The sequence below is a fragment of the Panthera tigris genome, chromosome E3 (assembly GCF_018350195.1).
Source record: "Panthera tigris isolate Pti1 chromosome E3, P.tigris_Pti1_mat1.1, whole genome shotgun sequence".
Taxonomy (NCBI): domain Eukaryota; kingdom Metazoa; phylum Chordata; class Mammalia; order Carnivora; family Felidae; genus Panthera; species Panthera tigris.
This window is the reverse complement of record NC_056675.1, coordinates 7,733,359-7,759,926: the sequence shown is the minus strand read 5'-3', so window position 1 is coordinate 7,759,926 and position 26,568 is coordinate 7,733,359. Positions and strand designations below refer to the sequence as shown.

The following is a 26,568-nucleotide window of genomic DNA, read 5'->3' as shown; positions in this document are numbered from 1 at the left end:
ACAAAACATCACCGGTTCAGTGGCTTTTTTTAATAGAAAAAGAAAAAAAAAAAACTTTCTAAATGGCTCTGACCCAGTAAATTGATTTCAAGACCCACAAATGGATCACCACCCACTTTGATAAACATTGCTTTCAGGGACTCCAGCTTGATAAACATGAGAAATCAGATCCTCTTACAAATACCCAAACAAAAATTACTGATTACCTGTGTGCCCAGTAATTCAGGGAGGAAGCTCTCCTTTCCCACTGGAGCAGCTCGTCGAGAAGGGTCTAAAGGGCTCTGGACCACAACTGCTTGGAACCACCTGGGCCCCGCAGGACTGGGAATCCAATGAAACAGTCCCTATCATAGAGTCTGACACAGGGGAGGCCCACGGTTTTTGTTTGCTCCCTTCATCCTTAAATTCTCACCTTTCTTGTCTCGGGGACCGCCACCAGAAAGCCCGATGCTTCGTGAGTGTACAACCATCCTGCTGCACTTTAAGCAGGCAAGATGGAACACCTCATCCCTCGGCCTTCCTCTGAGAGTACACAAAATGTTAAAGCAAACACTGGGATTCTCCGGTTTTTGCATTGCACTACAGTTTGTTTTCTTACACAGTCTGTAATACTATCTACGCTCTCTAAAGGCAGAAAACACTTGGGGTCCCCTCCTGTACCTAAATACTTGTAAAGTTTCCTACTCTCCCTTTCCAGGCACACACAGAATTTACACAGGGGAGAGCCAGCCGCAGTGGGGTAGCTGCATACTAACACAACTTGATATTTTTTATTGTCGATGACAAAGCTTACAGACCACAAAGACGGTAAGACCCGCGGCTTGGGCCCAACAAGAGACAATACTCTTTCCCTCAGTTCAGAGTCCTCTGGGCTGTAAGGGAAACAGGCTTTCTCTTACGTGGCTCTGGTAGGAGGTCCATGGCCACATTCAGTACAAGGAGAGCCACGTCTGAGCCTAGCTACCTGGGGGTAGGTGGACAACGCCGTCCTCATTTGGATTACTTGGGTGTAACCCTGAAAACACGGATGTGGATGGCCGAGTTGTTGCGGATGCGGGTCAGCGGCTCTCGGGTATCAGTCTCTGGTTCCAGCTCATCGACGAGCTCCACGGTGGAGGTATTGGCAGCCACCTGCAAGGACCCGAAGCTGCCCGCCTGAAGCTGTAGAGCAATGTTGATGGCACGGTTGATGGCCAGGCCCAAGCCATGAATGTAGATCTCACTGCATGAGTTCTGACCCCGAGCCCCTCCGTCCAGAAGCTTTTGGCAGCGGGCCAGCTGGGCTTTAAAGTCAGTCTTCATGTTGACGTAAATGTCATTGGGTCTCCGGGGCAGGCGGTGGGGGAGCCGCTTCCGAAGGGTATACTCCACCGGGTCCAGCTCAGCCTCGACGGCCCCGCGGGGCTCTCGATTTTCCGCCATGCTGTGCGCCCTGACGCGGGGAGGGAGATCAGAGAGAGGTGACAAGCGACTTCGCTTTCGCTTTCTTTCCTACCCCGTTTCCAGCCCAAAGGGTGCAGACGGGAGGGGCTGCACTCAACGCCCCTTTTCCCTTCCAGCCTCAGTCCCCTCCCACTCACTTCGGACTTGCGTATCTCCCTCACCCCCAGTTCCTATTCATCCAGGACATCTCCCCCACCCTCGGGTCCCTCCACAGCCCCCTTCCCCCGCGCCTACACTCTCCAGTCCACAGTGCTCTCCCCGAGCACGCGGCCCACTCCCGGCCAAACCACTCAAGTTTGCGTCGACCCGCCCGGGCTGAGGGCGCGGCCCGCGACCCACAAGCCCCAGGACGAGAAGGAAAGCCGCGCGTAACAGGATCGCGAGATCGCAGGCACCCTGGCGGCTCCCGGCTCCTGAAAGGGCTGCCAAGTGCGCACGCGCGCCCCGCCCCCCGAGGCCCGGCCCGCGTGATCCACGAATCGCTTTCCCGGCCTCCGTTCTCCCCGCCCCCCTCGGGCGCTCGCGCAACCGCGCGACGTGTTTAAGTAACGCGAGAGATCTGAGAGACGGGCTCTACCACGTGTACGCCACGCAAGCTGGGCGCGGGTGCGTGGGGCATGTATTAAGTCAAACCCCGGGAGAGTCAGCTTTCCTAAGCCAGTCCAAGTTCCTGGCCCACGAACGGGGTCTTAGAGGGGAGACAGGAGGCTGTTCTAAGGACGTGGAGGATTTGGGGTAGGGGACTGCCAAAGACCAAAAAAGGGCTGCGAGTTCAAGAGAACCTGAAGGGGACTGAAGGCAAGTCTGGACTCCCGCGTTCATCGCGGTTTCTCTGGTCAGAGGAGGCGCGGCAGAGTTGGCAGAACTGACTCCCGCCCAAGGCCCCTGCTGCCCAAAGACTTGAGTAGGGGATTGAGTGGCGAGGTCGGGCCCCGGGCAGAAAAAGCCACCTCTGGACTCCCCAGTAGATCACGGGGACCTGTCCCTTTCCCCTATCACTTGCAAGGGCTGACCCTAAAGTCAGCCCTTGGAGACCCAAGCTACGAGACGTAGGCCCAGCCTTCACGGCTCCCCCGGAGCGTGCTGACCGACCCACACTTCTCAACCTTTGCCCGCCAGTTCATCGTCCTCTGTCCACCCCCACTCCCGCCCCCAGCAGGGACGTGCACCCCCTGGTGGGCAGGGCGAGGCAGCGCCTGCGGGTTCCTGGCTCCCGATGGCAGTAGGGAGGGGTTTCCTCTGCTCAGATTGGTATCGTTTCTGGAGAGTTCTCTTCAAAAAGGAGTTAGACCTGCATTGGGAACCTAGAGCTATTCTCTGCTTGAGTTGCCCCAACACTTAAATAAGGATGATAATTCGTGTTCTGCCACTGGGAAACCCAAAATAACCTTGTAAACTTAAGCCTACGCATGTGAGTTGGCATTTTTATGACCCCATTTGACTGCAGGTTGGAAAGGGGTCAGGTTCTTGAGAACTTTTCTCCCAGCATCATTTAAATCCTGTAGTTCTCCCATTAGTTTCAGATTTTCATTAATCACAAGTTTGGGGGTTTATGTGGCGTGAGGAGGAAAGGCTATTCTGCCTCGAAAGTGACGTCTGAGCTGAGTTTTGATGGATAAACTGTTTTTCAAGGAACCAAGGAGTATTCTGGAAACACTGAATGGTATTTTGAAAAGAATGGAAGCATAATCTAAGCTTCCACTTCAAGGAACTAGAAAATGAGCCAAATAAAGCCAAAGGAAAAAGAAGTGAGGAAATAATAAAAGAATAAAAATCAAACAACACAAAAACAATAAAGAAACTCAAAAGAAAAGCTAGTTCTCTGAAAAGATCGATAAAGTTGATAAGCATGTAGCAAGACTGACAAGTCAGAACCAGAGAAGGAAAACTGGTGCCTGGCTGGCTCAGTCAGTAGAACATGCATGCAACTCTTGATCATGGGGTTGTAAGTCTGAGCCCCAGGTTCGGTGTAGAGATTACTTGGAGCTAAAATCTTAAAAAAAAAAAAATCAAATTATGATTACTAGAAATGAAAGTGGGGATAGCACTAAAGATAGCCTCATATGCAAAAGATACTTAGAGAATAATACAGGCATGCCTTGGAGATATTGTGGGTTCAGTTCCAGACCACTGCAGTAAAGTGAATATCACAGTAAAGTGAGTCAAGTAAATTTTTTGGTTTCCCAGTACATATAAAAGTTATATTTACATCATAGTCTATTAAGTAGTCTATTAAGTTTGCAATGGCATTATATCTTTTTTATTTTTATTTTTTATTTATTTATTTATTTTTTTTATAATTTTTTTTATTTTATTTTTTGGGACAGAGAGAGACAGAGCATGAACTGGGGAGGGGCAGAGAGAGAGGGAGACACAGAATCGGAAACAGGCTCCAGGCTCCGGGCCATCAGCCCAGAGCCCGACGCGGGGCTCGAACTCACGGACCGCGAGATCGTGACCTGGCTGAAGTCGGACGCTTAACCGACTGCGCCACCCAGGCGCCCCCATTATATCTTTTTTAAAAAAGCATGTATCTTAGTTTAAAAATACTTTGTTGAAAACATAAAAATATTTTATTGATGGGGCACCTAGGTGGCTCAGTCATTTAAGTGTCCAACTTTGGCACAGGTCATGATCTCATGGTTGGTGAGTTTGAGCCCCAAGTCGGGCTCTGTGCTATGAGCACAGAGCCTGCTTGGGATTCTCTCCCTCCCTCTCTCTCTGTCCCTCCCCTGCTCGCTCGCTCTCTCTCTCTCTCTCTCTCTCAAAAATAAATAAATAAATAAACATTAAAAACTACTTTACTGCTGAAAAATGCTAACCATCATCAGCTTTCAGTGAGTTGTGATCATGATTACAGATCATAACAAATATAATGAAGTTTGAAATATGAGAATTACCAAAATGACCCACAGACACAGGCTTAAGCAAATGCTGTTGGAAAAGTGGTGCCAAGAGACAGGGTTGCCACAAACCTCCAGTTTGTAAAAAGTGCAGTAAAACAAGGTATCCTTGTACAAACAACTCGCTATACACAAATTCAACAACTTAGATGAAATGGACCAATTTCCTAGAAAACCACAACCTACGGAACTTACAGGAGATGAAATAGATCATCTGAATAGTCCTGTGGCTACTGAAGTAACTACATTCATAGTTTTAAAAAACCTTTAGAAAAAGAAACATCTAGGTCCACATGGTTTCCCTGGTGAATTCTACCAAATTCTACACAATCTCTTCTCTACAGAAGAGGAAGGAACACTTTCTAACTAATTTTATGAGGCCAAAACCAAAGATTTTACAAAGAAAACTACAGACCAATATTTCTCATGAAAAAAGGTGAAAAAATCCTCAACAAAATTCTAGCAAACTGAATCCAGCAGTATATAAAAAGAATGATAAGCCATGACCAAGTATCCAAGCATCCAAAGATGCCAGACTGGCTCAAAAAATAGAAAATCAATCACTACCATTTACCAGGCTAAAGAAGAAAATGTATATGATCATATCAGTCAATGCAGAAAAAAATATTTAACATAATTTAGTATCCATTTATGAGAAAAACTGTCAGCAAAAAAAAGAATAGAAGGGAGCCACCTGGCTGGCTCAGTTGGTGGAGTGAGGACTCCTGATTTCAGGGTTGTGAGTTCCAACCCCACATTGGGTGTAGAGATTACTTTAAAAATAAAAATCATAAAAGAACAGAAGGAACTTCCTCAACTTGTTAACGAGCATCTACAGAAACTCTACAGCTGGCTACAATCATATTTAATGACATAAGACAGATGTTAAGACAGTTTTCTCTTAAAATCAGGAACAAGGCAAGGATGTCTTCTCTAACCACCCTCACTATTGAAGTCCCACCCAGTGCAATAAGGCAAGAAAAGGATACAGTGTAATAAAGCAAAGAAAAGATTGGAAAGGAAGAAATAAAATTCTCTATTTGCAGGTAACATACATGACTATTGGAAACTGAAATTTAAAACAGTACCATTACAATCCAGAGAGAGGGGAATCAGGAGTGAGGGAAGTAGAAGGAGGGAGAAATATTTAGGTATAAGTCTGACAAAACACGCAAAGAATCTGTATGCTAAAAACTACAAAATCCTGATGAAGAACTCAAAGATCTAAATTACTAGATGTCCATGTATTAGAACACTGAACATAGTAAAGATATCAATTCTCTCCAAACTGAACTCTAGGTTTAAGGCAATTCCTATGAAAATCCCAGCAAGAATTTTGTAGATCTAGCCAACTTCACTGTAAAGTTAACACGGAAGGGCAAAGCAAGGTAAAGCAATTTTGAAAGAGGTGGAATCACAATACCTTATTTTAAGACTTACTACATAAACACAGTATCAAGACAGTGTAGTATCTGCCAAGGGATAGACACACAAATCAATAAAATGGACTAGAGGGTCGCCTGGGTGGCTCAGTTGGTTAAGCGCCCGACTAATGATGTCAGCCCAGGTCATGATCTCACAGTTTGTGAGCTTGGGCCCACATCAGGCTCTGTGCTGACAGTGTGGAGCCTGCTTGGGATTCTCTCTTTCCCCCCCGCTCTCTCTGCCCCTACCCCGCTTGCTCTCTCTCTCTCAAAATAAGTAAATAAACCTAAAAGACATTTTTAAAAAATGGAATAGAGAATCCAGAAATTGATTCTCACAAATACAGCCAGACAAAGGTGCAAAAGCAGTTGAAGGAGAAAAGAATAAAGAACCTTGGGACACCTGGGTGGCTCAGTCAGTTAAGTGTCCGACTAATGATTTCAGCCCAGGTCATGATCTCACGGTTCAAGAATGGGAGCCCCACATCGGGCTCTGCGCTGAGAGCCCAGAGCCTGGTATGGATCCTCTGTCTCCCTCCATCTCTGCCCTTCCCCCATGCTCGCTCTCTAGCGTTCTCTCTCTCTTTAAAAGATAAATAAACATTAAAAAAAAAAAAGAAAGAAATAATGGGGCGTCTGGGTGGCTCAGTCGGTTGAGCGTCCGACTTCGGCTCAGGTCATGATCTCGCGGTCTGTGAATTTGAGTCCCGTGTCGGGCTCTGTGCTGACAGCTCAGAGCCTGGAGCCTGCTTCGGATTCTGTGTCTCCCTCTCTCTCTGCCCCTCCCCTCCTTGTACTCTCTCTCTCTCTTTCACAAAAATAAATAAAACATTAAAAATTTTTTAAAAAATTAACTTTAACCCTGTGAAAGATCACGTTAGTAGAATGAAAAGAGAAGCCATCCATCGACTGGGAGAAAATATTTGCAAATTACATATCAGACAAAGGATTCGTATCCAGAATAAACTCTCTAAATTCAAGAGTCAAAAAACAAACAACCCAATTAGAAAATGCGCAAAAGTCTTGAACTGACGCTTAGGTAAAGATGGTGTACGGGTGGCAAATATGCACATAAAATATACAAAGTTGTTAACCGTTGAGGAAACTCAAATTAAAACCATGATGAGGCACCACCACACATCTATCAGAACGTCTAAAAGAAAAAAATCTTACCAACCAAGTATTCACAAGAAAGCAGGGAAACTGGATGTCTCACACACTGCTTGTGGGAACGAGAAATGGTCTAGCCACTCTGCAAAAGAGTTGGGCAGTTTCTTCTAAAACGAACCATACAGGGGCCCTGGGTGGCTCAGTCGGTTGAGCTCAGGTCATGACTGGTCACCTGGTTGGCTCAGGTCATGATCTCACAGTCTGTGAGTTCGAGCCCCGCATCGGGCTCTGTGCCGATAGCTCGAAGCCTGGAGCCTGCTTCGGATTCTGTCTCTTCCTCTCTCTCTCTCTCTCTCTCTTTCCCTCCCTTCTCTCTCTCTCTCAAAAATAAATAAGATTTAAACATAAATAAGTAGGGGCGCCTGGGTGGCTCAGTCGGTTAAGTGTCCGACTTCGGCTCAGGTCATGATCTCGTGGTCCATGGGTTCGAGCCCCGCGTCGGGATCTGTGCTGACAGCTCAGAGCCTGGAGCCTGTTTCAGATTCTGTGTCTCCCTCTTTCTCTGACCCTCCCCTGTTCATGCTCTCTCTCTGTCTCAAAAATAAATAAATGTTAAAAAAAATAAAATAAAATAAAAACCTGTTCACCAATGTCCATAGCTGTTTTATTTGTAGCAGCTCCAAACTGGAAATAACCCAGGTGTCTTTCGACGGGTCAATCGTCAAACAAGCTTCTCAGCAGTAACAAGTGGATCAAGACTTGATAGGCTGTTGGAATACTAGTTACATCACAGAATTCTGTGCTAAGCCGCTCACAGTTTCGTGTGGAAGACAAACAAGATGAACAAAATGGTGAGACCAGTGCTAAATGGGGAGCATGTACAGGGTTCGGTGGGGCCCCCAGGAAGAAAGAACAGCCAATGTGACCTCGAGGAGATCCAAGGTTTTCCAAAGGAAGCAGTGGCTAAGCTGAGATAGGAATGTCTAGCATTGGGGCTCATAGCCTGTGCAGTCCCTCCCATTACAATGAATAGGTCTGGAAAGACTGAGCATTGTGTTAAGGAAGAAGGAAGGAACCACAAAGGATGCAGAAGGAGCGGCTGGTGAGGTAGGAAGAAAAACCAGGGAGTGTGGTGTCCTGGAAATTATGGGAGGAAAGCATTTCCTGGAGGAGGGAGTGATCAGCTGTGTCCATGCTGCTGACAGGCCGCATAAGATAATGGACCAGTGGGGGTACCTGGGTGGCTCAATCCATTAAGCATCAGACTTTGGCTTGGGTCATGATCTCACGATTCGTGAGTTCGAGCCCTGCTTTGGGTTAGTGCCTTTTCCCTCTCTGCCCCTCATGAGATTCTCTCTCTGTCCCCTCTCACTTGCACCCTCTGTCAAAAAAAAAAAGATAACGGACCAGTGGGATCAGCAACGAGTAGGTCATTGGTAACTTGAGACGCTAAGACAAAATCTTAGATCGTGGCAGAAAATAATTCTGAATGCAATAAATTCATTTTGAGGCCCATTTTGTCTGACAATTAACAATAAACAGTTTATGAACGATCACTCCATTACTCAGGATATGTGTCTTTTCATGGGATCTAAAATGTGGTTTCTGAACTCTGACATCCAGATAAATATAAAGGTTCGTGATTTATGTGGGTGAGGCCAGGCACCGTAAGAAACTGATGTGACATTAAGATGGTCCTTATCTTTTTTGCATTTCATTGAAGGTAATCACTACAGAGGAATCTGCCATTTGGAAAAAGGGCAGAACTTGGCTCTTTAAACTTACTTGGGACCTCCCTTTCATCTCGATTAATCATCTCGCCAAATCTCTTTCTTAAATTTTTTTTTTTAACGTTTATTTATTTTTGAGACAGAGAGAGACAGAGTATGAACGGAGGAAGGGCAGAGAGAGAGGGACACAGAATCGGAAGCAGGCTCCAGGCTCTGAGCCATCAGCCCAGAGCCTGACGCGGGGCTTGAACTCACAGACCGCGAGATCGTGACCTGAGCTGAAGTCGGACGCTTAACCGACCGAGCCACCCAGGCGCCCCAACCCAAATCTCTTTCTTTACTTCAAAAGCAATTTAAAACAACATAGACCAAGGCATTTTACACCATAGCACCTGAATAAACAAAAACATTTTAGGTCTAAGTGATTTTTTTGTAATTTTCTCTTTCATTCTGTAGGGGAGATACACAGTTCTGATTTCAGTTTCTTTTCTCAAAGAGGGTGCTTAGCAGATTCAAATTCCCATGTCTTCAGCAGCAGCAGCCAGAGCGTTTTCCCCAACTTTACAGCTGGAGGAGATTACTTGGCTACAGTCACAAGTTGGAACACAAGGAACCTTTGGTGATCACTCCAATCTTGGACTCTGGAGTCTAGTCTGTGCTCCTTGCCAGGCTGCATCTAGTGGGTGCTACTCTATAATCAAACACTTTTTTTTTTTAAAGTTACTTATTTTGAGAGAGAGAGAGAATCCCAAGAAGGCTCCACATTGTCAGCACAGAGCCCAACACAGGGCTTGATCCCATAAAGCATGAGATCACAACCTAGCTGAAATCAAGAATCCGATGCTTAACCCACTGAGCCACCCTGGTGCCCTGATCAAATACATTTTTATGGTAGCATTCGAAGCATTCAGCTGAAGTTCTGCTTTTCTTCTTACCCATCTACTCTTCTCCCATCAGCCTAGATTGCGGCTATCATAAAGCTGACCCCCACTTTTCCTAAACCCACCCCAAATCCTGCCTTTCTTCCAGCTCAGCACGGCTGAGTCCACAGAGCTACAGTCCCTACAGCTACCAGTCGACAGAGGTCCCTCTTTTCCCTTGTACCATTTCTCCACCAAAATTTGCAATCTCACGTTGCTAATTAACAAAACACGCTAAGGCTTTCCTCATTCCGAGATTAGGCTGCTGGGATCTTCAACCACCCAGGACACAATCTAGAAAAGTTAAAAAACAAACAAAAAGCAAGGACAACAGCTTTTGAGTTGAGAAAACACTGTTATAAAAAAGCTGATGAACTTTAGGTAAAAAATTCTCACCCAAGCTTAGATTCTGTTGATACATTTTTATACAGTGTTAACAATCAGAATATTGTGGACCCTGTGGAACCAGAAGCCCCTACCAGGTAACACCGGTGGAGTACCTGCCCTGTGCCAAGCACTGTGTTAAGTGCTTTACCCCACAATCCAGAGATGGAAGAGATTATTTCCAAGGCCACAGGCAGTAATGAATGAAACCGACACGGGAGCCCTTGCTCTAAAATAATTCCACTTTCCAGCCTGGGAGCAAGCACCTAGACTGGCAGCACTAAGAAATCCTGACTGCGAGAAAGTCAAGGGAACGGAAAAAAGCAGACACTAACACTACAAGTGCACAGAAGCCTGGGGAATGCTCAGTGCAGGAACAAAGGGCCTTCTGGTAGCTCCTGAGGTCTGTGCTCCATTATGGCACAACACAAGGGACTCAAGTTCTAAGTCTGACTTTACTTCTCCATATCCTAAGAATTACATTGTGTTTGGTAACAGCTATTATAGGAAGCTGGAAAGCAAAGTATTACATTCTAGAATAACTGTAAAAAAAAAAAAAAAAAAGGTGAAAACACCAGAACACTTTTTCATCCTGAAAAGTTCAAGGATTCTGGAAAACCCCTTTTTTAAACAAAGGAGGTGTCAATCTACTACTCGATTTGCATAGTAATTTCTCTCTTTTCACAGCCTTTCATATTCACCTATTTTAATTCTTTCAGCACTCCGGGAAGGAAGTGGAGTGAGGGTCAGGGGTGGGGCGGAGAAGTGCAATAATACCTGACTGCAAACGAGAAACCGAGGCCCGAAGGTATCAAATGCTTCCCCCGAAGTCTAGAGGCTAGTCAGTGGCGGCGCCAGGTAGAAACTCTAGGTCTCACCAGCCAGTGCTGCCTCGGACAGTTTCCAAGTGATTAGTTCCTCACTTATTTCATATATCCCAGAACGTCTGAGTGAACACACATCTGGATTAAAAGTTGTCTCCTTCAATCCAGGCGGGCTTCCTGGAGGAAGCCGACTGGCGAAACTCAGAGCCCTGCGATGCCACCTGCGGCGGCCTCCGTCGCGACGGTCACGCGTCACTTGCTAGGGGCAGCCGGGGAGCGCCCCGGGGACCCCCACCCCCGGCCCGCTGCAGGCCCTACGTCACGTGATGAGCCAGGCCCCGGGTCACGTGTCGGGGGGGTCGGGGCGGCGGGCTTTGGGGCTCCTCGCGGGTCGTGCGGGGCGGACGCCTGGCCGTGCGGGTCGCGGGGGACCGGAGCCGCGGAGGGGGCGGGGGCGGCGGGGGCGGCAGCGGCGGCGGCGGCGGCGGCGGCGGAGGGGGCGGCCCCGCGGCCCAGCGTCCGCGTCACGTGGTGCGAGGCGGGCAGCCATCTTGCTACAAACACAAACAGAGAGGAGCGGCCGCCGCGGGAGCGCCAGCGCCCCCTCCCCCGCCGCCGCTGCCGCCGTCGCCGCCGCCCCCCGGCCCGCCGCGCGCCGCCAACGCCCCGGGACCGGAGCCTCGCGCCGCCCGCCCGCCGCGGTAAGCGCTCGGCGGCTCCGCGGACCCCGGCCCGCCGCCGGGCCCGGGGCAGGCCCGCCCCCGACGCCGAGGCGGCCGCGCCGAGCCTGCGAGAGCCAGAGCGAGAGCGCGGGCCGCCGGCACGGACCCTCCCGCGCCTCTGCCCAGGCCGCCGCCGCCGCCGCAGCCGCCCGGTGCGTCCGCACTCCCGCCGGCCCTTCCCCGGCACGGCCCCGAGGGAGGCCGGGCCCCTCCCGGGGGGGCGGCCGCCCTCGCCCCGCGCACCTGGCGCCCCCTCCCTGAAGGGCACGCCGTCCTCCCGGGCGGCCCGCCTCCTTCCCACCCCCGCGCTCCTAACGGTCGCCCTCGGGCCCCTCGGCAGCCCTGCCCGGCCCCCTCCCGTCCATCCGCATCCTCCGCCTGGCCCGCCCGGGGCCCCCCGACCCTAATGCCCGGCGGTCCCCGGAGCCTTCCCCGGCGTGCCTCCGGGCTCTTATCGTAATTAGCTGGGCCCAGCGGCTCTGAAAGTCCAGGCGTTCCGTGACTTTGGCCAACGTGGAAGCCTTTCCTCTTAACCAAAGCACCTCCACTGGGTCTTCACCTAAATCTCCTTTCCACGAGCGACATTAGTGCTTGGTCATTGGGGTCTCCTTGCTCCCTGTTGCCTGACCGTTTTCAACACCTAAGTCTCTCCTGTCTCCAGGCCAGGCTCTTCCCAGCCCAGCGCCTCTGATGCAGCAGCTCCCCGGCCACGGCCCCTCACACTTTGGCTTTTTTTTTTTTCCCCCTCCTTCTTCTTCCTTCCTAAGTTAACTTAAAAGCAACCCTCATCTCGCATTTCTTACCCAGCCGTTACTAGAATTCCCAGTAAGCTCCCAGGTCTGGTCCTTCATAGGGCCCCGGCCCTGGGAGATGTTAAGTCAATTGTTGTTGGCCCATTCTTTCCTCCACCCGCCCCAGTCTCACTGCCCTCTCCTTATTGCTGTTTGCCCAAAGATCAGCCTCCACACAATCTCTCCACTGCTCCTCTGAGCTGGCAGTTGTACCTTAGCCCTCCACCCCCCCGCCTCTGTATCTGAAGCCCTATGGGCGCCGACAGGCCTAGTCCCCTTTGCCACTCACGATGTGGGAGTTTGTTCTCTAGGTCCTTCATCTGTACTGTTCCCTGTGTGTCTCAGGCCACCCACCCTCACTCAGCTCCAGTCTTAGTTTCTAGTTGTTGGCCTGGTGTGTAATTGGGAAGGATCGAGACGGATCTGGATTTTGTGTTGCTGCCTTGGTCTGGGGACCCAGGGCCTTAGGAGACCTATATGGTGATTACAGTCGAGTGAGTTGTGTTCCTAGACCTCTGGCCCGGCTTTTTAAGCCAGGGGACAGATTAGTATTGTTGCCGTTTGAGAAATTAAAGGACTGTAGTTTGTTGTTGTCTGTGGTTGGAGTTAGGGGTAGAAAGAGTAGTCTCAATTTAAACAGCAAGGGAGAAGAGATTGCTACGTGAAAGATTTATAAAACTAAAGGAAATTTAAAACGGCCTGAAACTCACAAAGTACTCAGGGTGCTTCTGCTGCTAGTGCATCCCTTCTCCAGTCTCGAACAGAGTGTCTGGGGACATGGGGTCCCCTGTGGGGCCAGCTGCATCCTTCCTTGTTTTCCCTGGCTAGGTCCCAAGACTGGGCAAGTGGGTAGAAGGGATCAAATGAGGTAAAGTGTGAAAGCGCTTTGAAAACTTAACTGGTAAACGTGCCAAGGGGCGTTATTTGTCATGATGGCTCAGAGAGGAGAGAGCTGGGATCGCTCACCAGGTGGGGGAAACATGGGCTTGCACCCCTTTCTGAGCTTTCTCAGTTACCCTCCTGGGCCTGGAGGATCTTCGCATCCTGAGAAAGGGCAGAGTCACTTCCCAACAGGTTTGGGACTGGGCGGTTGTTGGTTGCTCAGATGTTGGGGAATTTGGGACTCCACTTCTGTTAATAGTGGTACCTTTCTGTGCCAAGGCACATAGCTCTGGAATGGGGCTAATTTTAGGGTTGATGGAATGAGGAAATAACGTTAACTTAGCGTGTGCTAGGACTGCCCATTCTTGGGATCTTTTTCTTCTCAGGGTTCTGAACCCCAGAGAACAGGCTTCCCTCCTGTTCCTGCAAGCCTGTTGTGAACACCCTGGACCAGTATATCTTTTTCCCTCAACTCCAGCAGGGGGCAGCCTTTTAATAGCAATAAATCTAAAGCTCGGAGGGAGAGGGTGTACCAAGGCCTGAGAAAGAAGATGGGGCAGAGGGATGGAGGGAGCCGGGCAGGCAGATGAGGCAGGCAGGTGCTGAAGGTAGGGGTGGCGGGTAAGCGGGAAGGAGCCTAGAGGAGACGCTTAGATCAAGAAGCCAGGAAAGGGTGCTGCCCCCAGTCCTGTCTGCTCTCTGTCCCGGCCCTTTCCTTCACTGGAAAGGGATCCAAACAGGTGGCTTCGAGAGTTTGTGATAGAGAAACTTTGCACAATTGTTTTCATCTCTTAAGGATTTCCCTCCTGGCAGGGTTTCAGATTTCTCTCAAGGGACAGTATAATTAGGAAAAGATTTCCCTGCTTTTAGGGGAGACTGAACTGGAATAAATTTGGTTTCTCCTGTCTTCTGTTCTTCCCCGTAAACACAGAGCAGGCTTTACCTGCGCTTGTGATATGGAGGAGGCGTCCTCAGCCCGGGCACTGTCGCCGCATTGGGCCCACTAATTTCTTGTTGTGGGGGGCTGTCATGCGCCTTGTTGGAGGCCAGTAGCGCCTTTCAAGTCATGCCTACCAAAACCGTGTCCAGATACCGCCACATGTGCCCTGGAGTGCAGGCGCCCCCAGTTGAGAACCCCTGGCTCAGAGGACACAGAAGCACGCCTGGTCGGAAGGTGGGAACCACTGGCAGCTCGTGTGCTGCTTTGCAGTGCTTCCTTTGGTCTGAAGGACGACCCGACAGCCACCGGCTGCTGGACCAGGTCCCCCTGTGGCCAGGCCAGCCCGGAGACGTGACTTTCCTCCAGCCGCTCCTCTGCTTCCTCTGCCCTGACTGCCTTTCCTTGCTTCTGCAGTTTCCCTGCTTCTCACACCGGGAACCACTTTTCCTCAGTTTGCCAGTCTGCGACCGGGACAGAAAGGTGAAGGCCGGAAGAGGAGAGCTGCCTTTGCCACTCCCTGGAAGGGAGGGAGGGTGAGTTGTCCCTGTTGTCTCACAGTGGACTTCCATGAGGATGGGGCTCTTCTGGAAAGAATCGCAAGAGGCTCAGAACAGCCTCTCCTGAGGTTTGTTTGCAGGAATGTGGGGTGTTTTCTTTGGAGTGAGGAGGACCTCGGTATGTAATAGGTATTCCCAAATGTCTCTTTTTTTCCCCCTAAACCTTTTTTTTTTTTCTCTCCTGCCGGGGTGGCGGGGTGGTAAAACAGGCCATTTAACCATTTTTGAGTGTACGATTCTGCAAGGTTAAGTACGTTCACGTTGTGCAACTGTCCCCACTGTCCCATCTTCAGAACTCTTTCGTTGGTCCCATTTTGGCTGAAACTTCTTGCCTATTAAACACTTCCCAGCCCTGGCCCCTATTGTTCTATGTGTCTCTAAATTTGGCTGCTCAAGGAATCTCAAACGAGGAATCCTGTGGTGTTTGCTCTTTTGTGACTGGGCTGTTTCATTTAGCATAGTGTCTTCAAGGTTGATTGGGCAGATTAGGTAAGGGCTGTAGCATGGAAAGAAGGAACCTTACTCTGTTGTCCTGGGAGGCCTGCGTGAATCCAGTGAAAGGAAGAGCTTTTCAAATGTTTTTATTTATTTTTGAGAGAGGCAGAGCATGAGTGGAGGAGGGGCAGAGAGAGAGAGAGGGAGACACAGGGTCCAAAGCAGGCTCCAGGCTCTGAGCTGTCAGCACAGAGCCCAATGAGAGGCTCGAACCCATGAACAACGAGATCGTGACCGGAGCCGAAGTCAGACGCTTAATGGACTAAGCCACCCAGGTGCCCCTTTTCAACACCATGCGTCTCCTGAGAGCCACGTGTGCCGTGGTGTGCTCTGTCGCCAGGAATGTCCAGTTGGGGCTGTTGCAGAAGAGATGGTCATGCCAGGGACAAGTCCACCCTGTTCTAGACAACCTCCAAAGCTGGGTTTCCTCCTAGGACACCAGGATTTTGGAAGCGGGTCGCACTTCTGTCATGGTGTTCTGCTTTGTCTTCCCGTCTGCAGCTGTGAGAGCTACTGCCCCTTGACCCCTCTGGAAGAAACCCTTCCGCCTTTCTTCGCAGAATCGTGGAGTCTTGGACTTGATGGAAACCGTGGAGGCACTCTGGTCCAGCCTCCTCCCCAGCCAGTGAGGGAAGCCCTTGTGCAGCTCCCTGAGACCTCACCCACCCATCCTTGCTCAGAACCGCCAGGGATGCGCTGCCCCCTGAGAGCCTCTCCTGCTGTTCCTTAGGAGGACAGGTCACTGCCACTGCCACTACTTCTGTCAACCTCATTTTTACTTTATGGTGAGAGGGGCTTTTGCCTAGTTTGTAGCATAATGTTCCCTTTTTGGTTCTTAGTAGTTGTGATGGGGCTCTTCCCGATCCCTGGAAAAGTGTGGATTCCTGTTGGGTAAACCAGGCCAAGGGGGCACTGGCTGGACTCACCTGCCTATGGCCTTCCGTTTGCCCTGTCTTTGGCCCTGGGGGAGGGGCTCCTCACCGCCGCTCCCATTCCACTGGCTTTCCCCCCAAATGGAATCCCTGGATTCTAGCCGCCAAATAGGCGGCCCTGAGAGTTTCCAGGAGGGAGGTAATTTTGCTCCTAGGTTGCTTTTGTAATTCTTTCCATAACTGATGTTTTTTTGTCTCTAGGGTATTTGTGGCTCTGATGTTTTGTTTGTTGGTTTCCTTGCTTGCTTGTGTTTTACTTTTGTTCTCAGTGTCCCCCATGCCTCAACCAGCCCCTTCCCAAATACCACGCCACCCTGCGGGGGCGCTTAGGCCTGGAGAGGTACCTGGCGTGCTCTGCCACAATGCCAGCGCCTCTGTCAGCTCTGCTGGGTCAATTAACTGGTCTTAAGGCCTAGCGGGGGGGACAGAGATGAGAAAGAGCAGGGTCCGTGGCTCCCTGCGCCGGGTAACTAGAAGCCTCCCGCAGCTGTGGATCTCCCCATGTTGCGGGCCAGAGGAGGGCCAGAGGTGGGGAGACCCATCCGGCCCGTTAGTTTAACCCCAGTTTTATTTTCTTGTCTCTCCGTAAGGATCTTTCCCTGATGTGAAGCTCCCTCCCTGGACACCACTGTAGTCAGGTCAGCGTCCTGTAGCTTGGAGACCTTGGTTCATTCCAGCACAGGCCCCTGCCTGAAGAGAGCCCCGGCCTGGCCCTACCTGCTTCCTGGGGCAAGGCTGCCAAGTAAGTCTGGGGTAGAGGGAGGTACCCTTTGTTGAAGCTGGAAAGGGCTCCAGCTGCCCTGTTTCCTTCCTTCCCCCAGGTCTTCCCCCGTCACGACAGTTCACTTAACTCATGGTGTGAGTGGCACGTGACTGGCTTAGGTGAGTCCTTTCAGAGTTCATTAGGCGGGATTCCATTTTTTCTCTTCTTGTGGTTTTCTAGGTGTGTGATGTGTTGTCTCCGAGGCCTAGTGTCCCCGTGTCTCCACAGGTGTTTGGAGAGTGAACGCCAGGTCCCCCCCCCTTGTCCCTTCAGCCCCTCGGACCTTGAGGATACACCTGGCTCCACAATGGCAGCAGAGACCCTCAATTTTGGGCCTGAGTGGTGAGTCACACATGCTTTGGATGGCTCAGAGAAACCAGGAAGAAGAGGGCTGCCCGGATTCCTGTTTCTCTCCTTTCCTGTGTCCCTTTTCTAGGCTGAGGGCCCTTTCCAGCGGTGGCAGTGTGGCCTCTCCACCCCCGTCCCCTGCCATGCCCAAATACAAGCTGGCTGACTATCGCTACGGGCGAGAAGAGATGCTGGCTCTCTACGTCAAGGAGAACAAGGTGGGGCTAGGCGAGAGCGTGGGGTGTGTGGCCCTGTTGCCCATTTGGTCTCAGCCAGTGGAGGGGGTCCAGGAGCACGTGGGACCTCCGCTCTGCCCCGGTTGACAGGTACCCGATGAGCTGCAGGACAAGGAGTTTGCTGCGGTGCTGCAGGAGGAGCCACTGCAGCCCCTGGCGCTGGAGCCTTTGACTGAGGAGGAGCAGGTGGGCCTGGGCCGGAGCCTTGCAGGGCAGGGTGCTGGGTCTCCATCTTGGAGAGAGGGGCCAAAGCTGGAAAGACAGGTGGTGGGGGTTGTGGTTCTGGGCGGGGTGGGGGGGGCGGCGGGTGCCTGGGTCCTCACTCCCACCCCTGGCTCCCTCCTCAGAGAAACTTCTCCCTGTCAGTGAACAGTGTGGCTGTGCTGAGGCTGATGGGGAAGGGGGCCGGCCCCCCCCTAGGTGGCGCCTCCCGCGGCAGGGGCAGCACTCGGAGCCGAGGTAGAGGGGGTGACCACGTGTCCGGGGGCGGGCCGAGGTGGGGCCCATGGTTTTGAGGGTGCAGAGAGACGATCGGGCAGGCTTCCCACGTGCATCTCCTCCTTTCTCCAGGCCGAGGCCGTGGTGACAGTTGCTTTTACCAAAGAAGCATCGAAGAAGGCGAAGGGGCCTTTGGCCGAAACCCCCGGGAGATCCAGCGTAGCCAGAGTTGGGATGACAGGTGCTAGCAGCATCATGGCAGAGCAGAGAAGCCCTGTGGCGGGTTCTGGTGTCGTGTGGAGGGGTTCCGCGCCTTTGGCATTAGAGAGCAGCAGGGGATTTGCTGAATAAGCCTTGGTCACAAGTCTTCCTCTTTGCCTCCCAGCTCCCTGCTGCCTTCCTCTCTTCCCATTTGTCCTGTGACCTCCTATTCTAATGTGTCCCCTTGGGCTCCCTCCCAAGACTGACTTTTCCCTAACTGCCCCCCCCCCCAGCCCTCCCTCTCCCCACCCTTTTCAGGACAGAAGGGACAAGTTGTGCAGAGATGCTGCAGGTTGGGGAGGGGAAGCTGTCCTGGTTTGACCAACACCTTTTCCTTCCGCAGAGGCGAGAGAAGGTTTGAGAAGTCAGCCAGGAGGGATGGAGGTATGGAGAGTGACAAGGGCGATGGCCGGGTCCTGAGGGTCCCTGAGAGGTGGGGGGAGGACTGAAAGGGGTGACCACATGAGGGGAAGGTGTTTCCCGGGGGAGGTGGTGGGAGCAGGAGGGCCCAGAGCTGGGCTCCTCCTTTATCACGAGGTGTGTAGTAAGAGTCTTCCAAGAACCGTGGCTGCCCTTCCACTGACTGTGTCTTCCCGTCTCCAAGCGCGATCCGGGTTTGAGGAGGGAGGGGCTGGCCCGAGGAAGGAACATGCCCGCTCAGATAGCGAGAACTGGCGTTCTCTCCGAGAGGAGCAAGAGGAAGAGGAGGAAGGCAGTTGGAGACTTGGGGCAGGACCCCGGCGAGATGGCGACCGCTGGCGCTCAGCCAGCCCTGGTGAGGTTGGGGCCGGATGGGTGTTGTGGGGGGCATTGGTGGCAAGAGCTTCCTGAGGGTGTGTTCCCGCAGCCGGGTGGAGGGAACAGAAAGTTTCCTGCAGTGGAGCGGGTGGGAGGGCAGACTTGGAGATGCCGGTTCCCGGTGGGGGCGCGGGGGCGGGGGGTTCCCAGTGGGCAGCAGAAGAGCGAAAGCCAGCTTGCCCAGGATACTGATTCTCCTTCTCTTGACTTTTTCTGCCCAGATAGCGGTCCCCGCTCTGCTGGCTGGCGGGAACATGGGGACCGGCGTCGCAAGTTTGAATTTGATATTCGAGGGGATCGAGGAGGGTGTGGTGAAGAGGAGGGGCGGGGTGGGGGAGGCAGCGCTCACCTGCGGAGGTGCCGAGGGCCTGACGGCTTTGAGGAGGACAAGGATGGGCTCCCCGAATGGTGCCTGGACGATGAGGATGAGGAGATGGGCACCTTTGATGCCTCTGGGGCCTTTCTGCCTCTCAAGGTATTCGTGAGGGGGCGAGGGGAAGGTCTGTGCTGGCGGGTGGTGGGACCTACCCCAGCAGGGGCCTCTCCCACTTATCCTCTGCCCCTCGTCCCCACCGGGTTCCGTAACCCCGTGCAGAAGGGCCCCAAGGAGCCTATTCCTGAGGAGCAGGAGCTCGACTTCCAGGGCCTGGAGGAAGAGGAGGAAGAACCTTCTGAAGCGCTAGATGAGGCGGGCCCTGAGGCGGGTGAGCCCAAGGAGCAGGGTGGGGTGGGGAGGAGAGGAGGCGGGCAGGCAGAAGGCCCTCACCAGGCTAGGCACCAGCTGTCCGCCCGCCTTCAGGAGAAGGTGGCCTGTGAGAACAGCGGGTGTCGTCGGGCGGGAGGAACGCAACGGGGCTGTCTGAAAGGCAGGGTGCCAGGCGAGACCCCGATGTAATCAAGATGACCTGTGAAAATTCCTTGGAGGACTTCAGGAACGTGGTGCCAAGAGTGGTGTTGCGTGTACAGCCCTAGGCGGTGACCCGGACACGCTCCCGACGTGTCTGGTGTCGCAGAGTGGGGTTTGTGGTGCTGATTGGTTGGATGTTAGCGGGGTCGACCAAAGCTAGGTGGGAGGATTCGGGTGTCCAGAGGCCTAGATTCTGGCCACAGATGGAGGGTTTATGCCAAGTCATCTGTAAGGCCTTCCAGCTGGTTGGTTTTGAATTCTGGTAATTGCCCTTCTCTTTCAGGAGGGAAGGAGCTGACCCCACTGCCTCCCCAGGAGGAAAACTCCAGCTCCCCACCCCCACTGCCCACCTTGGGCCCGCTCTGGGGAACTAACGGGGAAGGCGACGATGCTACAGAGAAAGACCTGCCGGCGACTGAAGGTAGCCTAGGGTTGATGGGGGCGGGGGACGCTCCCCTTCCTTGGAGGGGGCGGGGAGAGAGCTAGAATCACAGCCCTCTCCTCTGGAATGAGGGTGGTTGGGGGGGGGGGTGTTTCCTTCCTGTCTCGGGATCTTCTGTTGCACTTCCTGTCTTCACTCCTAGACGATATGAGGGGGATGCAGCTGAGTCCCGGGGTGGGCTCACCCCCTGGTCCACCTGGAGATCTGGAGGATGATGAAGGCCTGAAGCACCTGCAGCAGGTGTGGGAGAAGCCTAAGAAGGTTCTAGGGATCCTCCCCTACAGAGGACAGGGGGCCGTTGTTCCATCTGTCGCCCCCCAGTTCCTACTTTCCCCGTCTGTCTGCCTTGTGATCTGACCTCCCGGTTCCACCCTGACCTCAGCCTCGGCCTCGTCTTGGTGTTGCCTTCTTGGGCCGTTGAGCCTTCCCTCTCTCCCTGGTCTCCCAGGAGGCAGAGAAGCTGGTGGCCTCCCTGCAGGACAGCTCCCTGGAGGAAGAGCAGTTCACGGCTGCCATGCAGGCCCAGGGTCTGCGCCACTCAGCAGCTGCCACTGCCCTCCCTCTCAGCCACGGTGCGGCCCGGAAGTGGTTCTACAAGGACCCACAGGGGGAGATCCAAGGTGCTCGTGGGGAGTGGGAGCCATGCAGTGGGAGCTCGGGGGGCGGGGGTGGGTGGGCAGGAGGACGACCTCATTCTCGTTCAGGGCTTCTCTGGCGTAGCTTTCTGACCGAAGTCCCCTTTCCCTTGGTCCAGGCCCCTTTACAACGCAGGAGATGGCCGAGTGGTTCCAGGCGGGCTATTTTTCCATGGCACTGCTTGTGAAGCGGGGCTGTGATGAGGGCTTCCAGCCACTGGGTGAGGTGATCAAGATGTGGGGTCGCGTGCCCTTTGCCCCGGGACCCTCACCACCCCCACTGCTGGTGAGCACGTCCACCTGGAGAGGAGCAGGGCGGGGAAGCGGGAGCCGGACGGATGGCGGCGGGTGGTGCGGAGCGAGACCAGGTCAGAGGCACAGAAGCGCTCTGGCCCCCACTCAGGGCAACATGGACCAGGAGCGGCTGAAGAAGCAGCAGGAGCTGGCGGCCGCGGCCTTGTACCAGCAGCTGCAGCACCAGCAGTTTCTGCAGCTGGTCGGCAGGTACGGGGGCCTTGAAGGCCTTGTGGGTCAGGCCGGGCGCCGGCCGTGTGGCCTCTCCCCGCTCGACACCAGTCTCCGTGTCTGCAGCCGGCAGCTCCCGCAGTGCGCGCTCCGGGAAAAGGCCGCTCTGGGGGACCTGACGCCGCCCCAGCAGCAGCTCACTGCGTTCCTACAGCAGCTCCAAGCTCTCAAACCGCCCAGGTCCGGGGCCAGTCCGTGCAGGGGGGGAGGTGGGCAGAGCCGAGAGGGACTCCCGTCCTGAGAATCCTCGCTCTGCTCCTCAGAGGCGGGGACCAGAACCTGCTCCCGACCATGAACCGGTCCTTGTCGGTGCCGGATTCGGGCCCCCTCTGGGACATACATACCTCAGCCTCATCACAGTCAGGTGTGTGGCCAGCCTGTCCCCTGCCCCCACTTTCTGAACCCCAGTGCCCCAGTCCCGGGGGGGCGGGCCAGGGGCTCTGTGTCTGCTCCCACCCTCTTGCGCTCTAGCCCGGCGGCACCCTGAGCTGCTTCCTGCAGCTGCTTTGCTTCCTGCAGGCGGTGAGGCCAGTCTTTGGGACATACCAATTAACTCTTCGACTCAGGGTCCAATTCTAGAACAACTCCAGCTGCAACACAAAGTGAGTGGGCTTCAGGGGGCTGGGGTCCTGGGGTGGCAGGGGCCAGACCGACGCAGGGGAAGGCTGGGTGCCCCCACTCCGCCGTCTGAGCTGGCTTCCTGTGCCAGTTCCAAGAGCGCAGAGAAGTGGAGCTCAGGGCGAAGCGGGAGGAGGAGGAGCGCAAGCGGCGGGAGGAGAAGCGCCGGCAGCAGCAGCAGCAGCAGGAGGAGCAGAAGCGGCGGCAGGAAGAAGAGGAGCTGTTCCGGCGCAAGCAGGTGGGCGCCCAGCTGGGCCTCCCCCGCCGGGCTGGGGCCCGCGGCCGGCCACGCGCTCTCCCCGCGTCTCACCGCGTCTCACCGCGTCTCCCCGCGTCTCCCCGCGTCTCCCCGCTCCAGGTGCGGCAGCAGGAGCTCCTGCTGAAGCTGCTGCAGCAGCAGCAGGCAGCGGCCGCCGTCCCGGCGTCCCCCGCACCCAGCTCCCCGCCACCGTTGTGGGCCGGCCTGGCCAAGCAGGGGCTGTCCATGAAGACGCTGCTGGAGCTGCAGCTGGAGGGCGAGCGGCAGCTGCATAAGCAGCCCCCGCCTCGGGAGCCGTCGCGGGCCCAGGCCCCCAACCACCGTGTGGTGAGCGGGCGGGCCAGCCCTTCCCCCACCGATCGATCGGCCGGTCTTGAGCCCTCAGGAACCCCTTCCAGTTACAGTTCCCAGGGTGACCGGGGGTGGGGGGAGCGGGGGGAGGGACGGTTGAGCCCAAGGTACAGACCTGACTCTGAAGGCGCTCGCTTCTGGGCGGCCCTCACCTTGCGCTCCGCCACCTAAACGAGCCCCCCTCCCCACCTAGCTGTTTGGAGTGCGTGTGTCTGTGTCTGGGTCACCCTGACTTCTGCCATCTGTAGCAGCTCGGGGGCCTGGGCGCTGCTCCTCTGAACCAGTGGGTGTCTGAGGCTGGGCCACTGTGGGGCGGGCCCGACAAGAGCGGGGGCGGCAGCAGCGGTGGCCTGGGGCTCTGGGAGGACACCCTCAAGAGCAGCGGGAGCCTGGCCCGCAGCCTGGGCCTGAAGAACAGCCGGAGCAGCCCCTCTCTCAGGTGGGTGCCGGGGTCTGTCTGCGTGGCGGGGCGGAGGGGGAGGCCCTGACCTGCCTCGGCAGATCTCATGCCTCCGGTTCGTCCCCGTCCTACTCAGTGACTCGCACAGCCACCTGTCAGGCCGGCCTGTGCGCAAAAAGACAGAGGAGGAAGAGAAGCTGCTGAAGCTGCTCCAGGGCATCCCCAGGCCCCAGGACGGCTTCACCCAGTGGTGTGAGCAGATGCTGCACACATTGAGCACCACAGGCAGCCTGGACGGTATGGGCGGCAGCCCCTGAGGGTGCCGGGCTGGCCCGGGGCTTCCCGACCTGCATCGGGTGGGCCCTGACAGCCCGCCTCTCCTGCCCCTTAGTGCCCATGGCTGTAGCGATCCTCAAGGAGGTGGAATCCCCCTACGATGTCCACGATTATATCCGGTCCTGCTTGGGGGACACGCTGGAAGCCAAAGAATTTGCCAAACAGTTCCTGGAGCGGAGGGCCAAACAGAAAGCCAGCCAGCAGCGGCAGCAGGTGAGGCTCCGTTGGCTCCCCCGGCAGGTGGGATGAGGTGGGGTGAGATCGCCCCACACCGCGCTGACCCAGCTTCCTTCTGCGCCCCGCAGGAGGCTTGGCTGAGTGGCGGCTCCCTGCAGACAGCCTTTCAGACCAACCACAGCACCAAACTCGGCCCTGGGGAGGGCAGCAAGGCCAAGAGGCGGGCTCTGATGCTGCACTCGGATCCCAGCATCTTGGGTAAGTTTGGGGGTGCGGCCATGAAGGAGGCTTCTTACTCGTACGGGGCGGGGGCCTGGGGAGAGCTCAAACCCAGCTTCTCCCCGGCTTCAGGGTACTCCCTGCACGGACCTTCTGGTGAGATCGAGAGCGTGGATGACTACTGACCAGCCCGTCCCACCAGCCCCTGGGCTGTAGGCCAGGGGCAGCAGCAGCGGCTTGGACCCTTGGGTCCCCAGCCTGCAGGCTCCCCACGGGAGCATAGGAGGAAGCAGGGGCAGGGTCCCCAGCACTTGTTACAAACCACACGATGCACCTTAACTCACCCACCACGAGGCACTTTACAGATTGGGGGGGAAGGGTTTTTGGTTTTTTTTGTTTTTTGGGTTTTTTTTTTTGTTTTGTTTTTTCTTTTTTTAAAAAGCATTTTAAACCGCATTGAAGAAAACTGTTAGGAGAGACAAAAATTGTTAAAAACTAGACTCTAAGCACCCCTTCCCCCTGTAGGGACAGTGAGGGTGACAGTGGAAGGTCCACAGAGGTCTTTTGGGGTTTTTTTTGTGTATGTGTGTGTGTGTGTGTGTGTGTGTGTTTTGTTTTTTGTTTTTGTTTTTTAAGAAAAAAGAAAATGGAAAAAAAAAGGTTAGGAGATTTAAGGAAAAAAACACACTGTTATTTTGGGGCAGTGGGGACACAGGCCCCATGGACCTGTCCTGCCTGGCCCCCAAGGCTGCACTTACCCTCCCTGCCCCGCAAGGTGGGCCATTGGGGTAACTGGAAGCTGGGGTGCCAGCAGTTTGCACAGCGAGGCCCCCTCAGCCCCGCCGGCCGGACCCGCTGTGAACGGCTCCCTTTGTTGCTGTGACCGTGGCAGAGGTGTCCGTGGTGGGGGCCAAAGTAGCCCCTTGGCTTTGCTGCTTTAGGGGAAAGTTGCACAAATGGGCCGGGCCGCCTCAGCTCTCTAGGCTGCCATCCTGTGCTGGCTGACGGTGGGGAGGGGGAGAGGGCCAGCCGGTGCCAATCTCTTCTGGCCGTCAGGGTGACGGGACTTCCACTCTGGCCCTGGTGAGGGGCTTCCCCCACTGCTGCCATTTGGGGGGACGGCCTGGGTGTGAAGCTGAAAGCCTCAGCTCCCTGCCTTGCCACATGAATGTATTCTTTGGGCCACAAGCCCCTGCTGCGCCTTCTGCCTCAACCCCGTGCGAGGTGGGAGTAGAGCAGTTCCTCCGGGAGCTGGAGAGAGAGGCACCACTTACTGACTGTTTTCTCCTGTGAAAGGGGCAAGAGGAGGGCCTAGGAGGCCAAGGGAGTGGGCAGCATGGGGCTTCGGGTTGCAGTGTGGGGGCTGTCAGAATGGAGCTCCCCCCGCCTGCAGCCAGCTGTGTGGGAAGTGGACCACCCAGCCCTGCTCTGAACCCCCCCCCCCCCATTGACCAAATGGGAGAGGAGCCGGTGGCCTCTCCCCCTCCCTGCTCCCCTGATGCGTTTTTAATGTTGGGTAAGGTGTGGGGGTCAAGAATAGAAGTGTCGTCTCTCCTGGGTCAGGGGAAGGCCACCCTTCTGTTGCTCACCAACTTCTCATTCCCAATCACCTGCCTGGGTTTGTCTCCATTTGTGTGTGTTTTTCTTTTCTTTTCTTTTTTTTTTTTTTAACAGTTTGTTGTATCTTTTGGGTTTCTCATCTAACTTCTCCCATTGACCTCATTGCTCAGAGTGCAGTATTAGGGCAGGAATCTGCCACTGCCTCCCCTCCATGAATGTATTTGTCCTTCCTGCCCTGGGGAAATGGGGAGTGGCCCATTTTCTTTCCCCATCCATTCTTAGACCACATTTTTTTTCTTTTTTTGTTTTGTTTTGTTTTGTTTTGCACCAAAGTGGCAACTGGGTCAGTGTTGGGGGATAAAGCTGGCCTCGGGGGTGGAGGGGCACCCTCCACCTGCTTCTCCCTGGTTTCAACAGTGTTAGCGTCCGTGAAAAGACAATATTCTCTCTAAAGCAATAAGGGGGTGATGGGCCAGGGGGAAATGTCTTGCTGCTGCTGGCCCCCCAGCTCCCCCTTTCCTCACGCCAGTATTTGGCGGCATTAGAGGTGTCGGGGGAGTACTGTTGTGACTGAATGTAACCGCCCCCACCCCTGCCGCAGCCAATGCAGGGGAGGGGGGTGACACTCTTCCCTGTTTCTTCCTTCCCCTTCCCCCCAGCTAAAGAGACTTTGAACTTAGGGGGCCCTTGAGCCTGGAGAGGCCTTAACCCTGTGAGGAAGTGTAGGGGGGGCCCTCTCCCACCCCCATCCCCTTCTGAGAGTGGTCAATGTTTACAAGCCCCTGAGCCCCCCAGCCCAGGGACTCCACCCCCATTGCTGTCCTTTCCCACCCGTCTTCCTGGGCCCCAGCTGCTCTCCCACCCTCCTGGGTTGGGGTGGGTGCAGGGGCTGTTCTGTATCCCCTTGTCTGCCTTGGACCCACAATCTCCCCCCACCCTCACCCTGTGTGACTCCCCTCTCTTCTACCTGCCCCTGTAAATATTCCCCTTTCCCCAATAAAACTTGGTGTGTGTTCTCCCCTCTTGATTCTGTGTCTTGTCTTGGGGAAAGGGGCATTGTGATCGGAAAGACAGCTCTGAGCTAGGAACTGAGCTGTGGGCCGGGGCAGCTGTGGTCAGTCAGCCAGCCAGAGTCTGGGGGCTGTGTGTGTGTGTGTGTGTGTGTGTGTGTGTGTGAGAGCACCCGTGGCCTTGCTGGGCAGGTCCTCCTGCTTGACTTCCGCTTGGGCTGGAGAAGG

General features: G+C 54.4%; 2 protein-coding genes across 8 annotated transcripts; one reads left to right on the top strand and one right to left on the bottom strand.

Annotated features, from left to right (window-relative positions):
* Nucleotides 1-748: 748 nt before the first annotated feature.
* On the bottom strand, nt 749-1,853 carry POP7 (POP7 homolog, ribonuclease P/MRP subunit). Its single transcript, XM_042971597.1, has 2 exons — nt 1,678-1,853; nt 749-1,432 (listed from the first exon to the last, which is right to left on the bottom strand). Exon 2 carries the CDS (start codon nt 1,420-1,422, stop codon nt 1,000-1,002), a length of 423 nt encoding a protein of 140 aa, XP_042827531.1. The 5' UTR covers nt 1,423-1,432; nt 1,678-1,853; the 3' UTR covers nt 749-999.
* A 9,551-nt stretch (nt 1,854-11,404) lies between these two features.
* Nucleotides 11,405-26,348, top strand: GIGYF1 (GRB10 interacting GYF protein 1). 7 transcript variants are annotated; one of them, XM_042971173.1, is made up of 29 exons: nt 11,405-11,439; nt 14,488-14,606; nt 15,686-15,910; nt 16,648-16,799; nt 16,879-16,939; nt 17,049-17,162; nt 17,257-17,386; nt 17,495-17,590; nt 17,752-17,863; nt 17,975-18,083; nt 18,447-18,487; nt 18,708-18,878; nt 19,123-19,376; nt 19,497-19,605; nt 20,092-20,229; nt 20,393-20,490; nt 20,699-20,870; nt 21,005-21,171; nt 21,289-21,389; nt 21,477-21,590; nt 21,674-21,774; nt 21,930-22,012; nt 22,120-22,266; nt 22,387-22,614; nt 22,887-23,077; nt 23,175-23,335; nt 23,430-23,587; nt 23,680-23,809; nt 23,903-26,348. In XM_042971173.1, the coding sequence occupies exons 6-29, from the start codon at nt 17,128-17,130 to the stop codon at nt 23,953-23,955; spliced, it is 3,099 nt and encodes a 1,032-aa protein (XP_042827107.1). In that variant the 5' UTR covers nt 11,405-11,439; nt 14,488-14,606; nt 15,686-15,910; nt 16,648-16,799; nt 16,879-16,939; nt 17,049-17,127; the 3' UTR covers nt 23,956-26,348. The 7 variants fall into 7 exon arrangements, with proteins under 7 accessions (XP_042827107.1, XP_042827108.1, XP_042827109.1 ...); XM_042971174.1 differs by lacking the exon at nt 11,405-11,439 and adding an exon at nt 11,516-11,612; XM_042971175.1 differs by lacking the exon at nt 11,405-11,439 and adding an exon at nt 11,876-14,307.
* The last annotated feature ends 220 nt before the right edge of the window (nt 26,349-26,568 follow it).